This window comes from Mandrillus leucophaeus, unplaced genomic scaffold (assembly GCF_000951045.1).
Source record: "Mandrillus leucophaeus isolate KB7577 unplaced genomic scaffold, Mleu.le_1.0 Scaffold710, whole genome shotgun sequence".
NCBI classification, from domain to species: domain Eukaryota; kingdom Metazoa; phylum Chordata; class Mammalia; order Primates; family Cercopithecidae; genus Mandrillus; species Mandrillus leucophaeus.
The window spans coordinates 642,561-645,077 of NW_012107698.1; the positions used below are offsets into that span (position 1 = coordinate 642,561).

Consider the following 2,517-nt stretch of genomic DNA (forward strand, 5'->3'; position numbering starts at 1 on the left):
GGCTGAGGCAGGAGAATGGCGTAAACCCGGGAGGCAGAGCTTGCAGCGAGCTGAGATCTGGCCACTGCACTCCAGCCTGGGCGACAGAGCGAGACGCCGTCTCAAAAAAAGAAAAAAAAAAAAAATTCCTCTATTTTCCTGGGATTGGTCTCTTTCAAACAAGGTCTCTGACTAGACTTTGGGAGACAAAGTTGAATGCCAGGCTGAGGTCATGATGCTATGCTGTCCATTTTGTTTCCTTCCAGGGGAAGCAGAAGCAGGAGCTGTTGTGGAGCTCTGCCCCTGAAGGAAGCCTCCCAGGACATGGAGAAGCTGGACACTAACACGTCACAGGACCAAGGTCTCTGCCAGTTGTCAGAGAAGTACAAGCAAGTCTACCTCTCCCTGACCTACAGTATCATCTTTATCCTAGGGCTGCCACTAAATGGCACTGTCTTGTGGCTCTCCTGGTGCCAAACCAAGCGCTGGAGCTGTGCCACCATCTATCTGGTGAACCTGATGGTGGCCGACCTGCTTTATGTGCTGACATTGCCCTTCCTCATCATCACCTACTCACTAGATGACAGGTGGCCCTTCGGGGAGCTGCTCTGCAAGCTGGTGCGCTTCCTGTTCTATGCCAACCTTTACGGCAGCATCCTGCTGCTGACCTGCATCTCTGTGCACCGCTTCCTAGGTGTGTGCCACCCGCTGCGTTCGCTGCCCTACCGGACCCGCAGGCATGCCTGGCTGGGCACCGGCGCCACCTGGGCCCTGGTGGTCCTCCAGCTGCTGCCCACACTGGCCTTCTCCCACACGGACTACATCAATGGCCAAATGATCTGCTATGACACGACCAACCCAGAGAATTTTGACCGGTATTTTGCCTATGGTGTAGTTCTGACGTTGTCTGGCTTTGTCTTTCCCACCTTGGTCATTGTGGTGTGCTATTCACTGATGGTCAGGAGCCTGACCAAGCCAGAGGAAAACCACATGAGGACAGGCAACGCAGCCCGAGCCAAGTCCATCCGGACCATCCTACTGGTGTGTGGCCTCTTCACCCTCTGTTTTGTGCCCTTCCATGTCACTCGCTCCTTCTACCTCACCATCCGCTTTCTGCTTTCTCAGGACTGCCAGCTCTTGAGGGCAGCCAGTGTGGCCCACAAGATATGGAGGCCTCTGGTGAGTGTGAGCAGCTGCCTCAACCCAGTCCTGTACTTTCTTTTGGGGGGCAACAATAGAGTCAGGCTCCTCCAGAAACTGAGGCAGAACAAGGTGGGCAAGCATCCAGCTGGGGGGAAGGAAGAAATTCCCAGGGGTGAACAGATCTGGATACTGCCAAGGTGAAGCTTGGGGAAAATGAGCCCTAACACCACTAGCAACAACTTGTTTCAACACAGATGAGTGCTGGTGGGAGAGGGGGTCAAGACCTCCTAAAAGTGCAAAGGACACTTTTATATTGATGTTAAGTGAGTTTAAAATAAGAGTATGGAGAGAGCCACCAAAACAAAGGAAAGAAAACTTTCTTATTTTAAAGAGAGCTCTCATTGGTCTCTTGTCATTCAGGTCTCAGCTCAAATGTCACCTACTCAGAGGCCACTCCTGCCCACCATAGCTAATGTTGACCTCTCCCCTCATAACCCAATCACTCTATTTCCTTATATATTGTCTTTGCAACATTTATTACTACCTGGACTTATTGATTCATTTACTTATTTATGATCTCTTTCCACTGAAGTATAGGCTCCAATAGGACAAAGATCTCCTCTGATGGCTGATCCCCCAGCCTCCATAGCAGGGCCTGGCACATAGTAAGGGCACAATAGATAGGGGCTGAATGAATGAGTGAGCAAATGGACCTGCAAATGAAACCTTACTATGAAAGAGCACCTTTGCATGGCGGAACTCATTTAATCTTCACAGTAGCCCCTTGTGGTGGAGGCCATTGTTTCCTCCATTTACAGAGAAGGAAATTGACACACACAGTGTGAAGTAACTTTCCAAGCTTACCCAGTGGGAGAATGCCCAGATGACAGGGTTGAATGCAGCTTTCAAAGTCAGGCAGTGGCCTCCGAGGCACACGCTCCCAAAACTGAAAGGTATGCCCCCATCCAAACACCAGCCTAGAGCCGGCCCAAGTTCTCCTTGACAGCACCGACTCCTCATTTTAGGCCAACTCGCTTGTTCATACAATTGCTGTTATCTGCAGAACACTGAGGAGAACTTGTGTGTTCTTTCACTACATTGCTTAACCAGTGTTCTTGTTAGGAAAAGCTCTGCGGGATAAAATGGGAGATACAGAGTAAAGCGGCTGCAAGAAAACTGATTCACTTCATTTTTATTTAAATTTAAACATGTCGGAGTTTACGGAAAAAAAAAAACTTCATCAATGTCTTAAGTCATAATGATGTTTATTCCCTAAAAAGATTTTTTTTAGTTAAGACTCAAAGTAATCCAAAAAGATAACCCTTAAAGAAAACTTCTTATTTTTAACAATAATGATTTCCAAGGATTTCTCAGGTCTACACATAACATTATCTA

At 48.3% G+C, this 2,517-nt stretch overlaps 1 protein-coding gene across 1 annotated transcript; it reads left to right on the forward strand.

Annotated features, from left to right (window-relative positions):
• Positions 1-219: 219 nt before the first annotated feature.
• LOC105528314 (P2Y purinoceptor 3-like) lies at positions 220-1,339 on the forward strand. The gene is given in 4 exon segments (XM_011965023.1): positions 220-894; positions 897-1,201; positions 1,203-1,269; positions 1,271-1,339. Coding segments are annotated over 4 exon segments (1,116 nt in total).
• Positions 1,340-2,517: the final 1,178 nt, after the last annotated feature.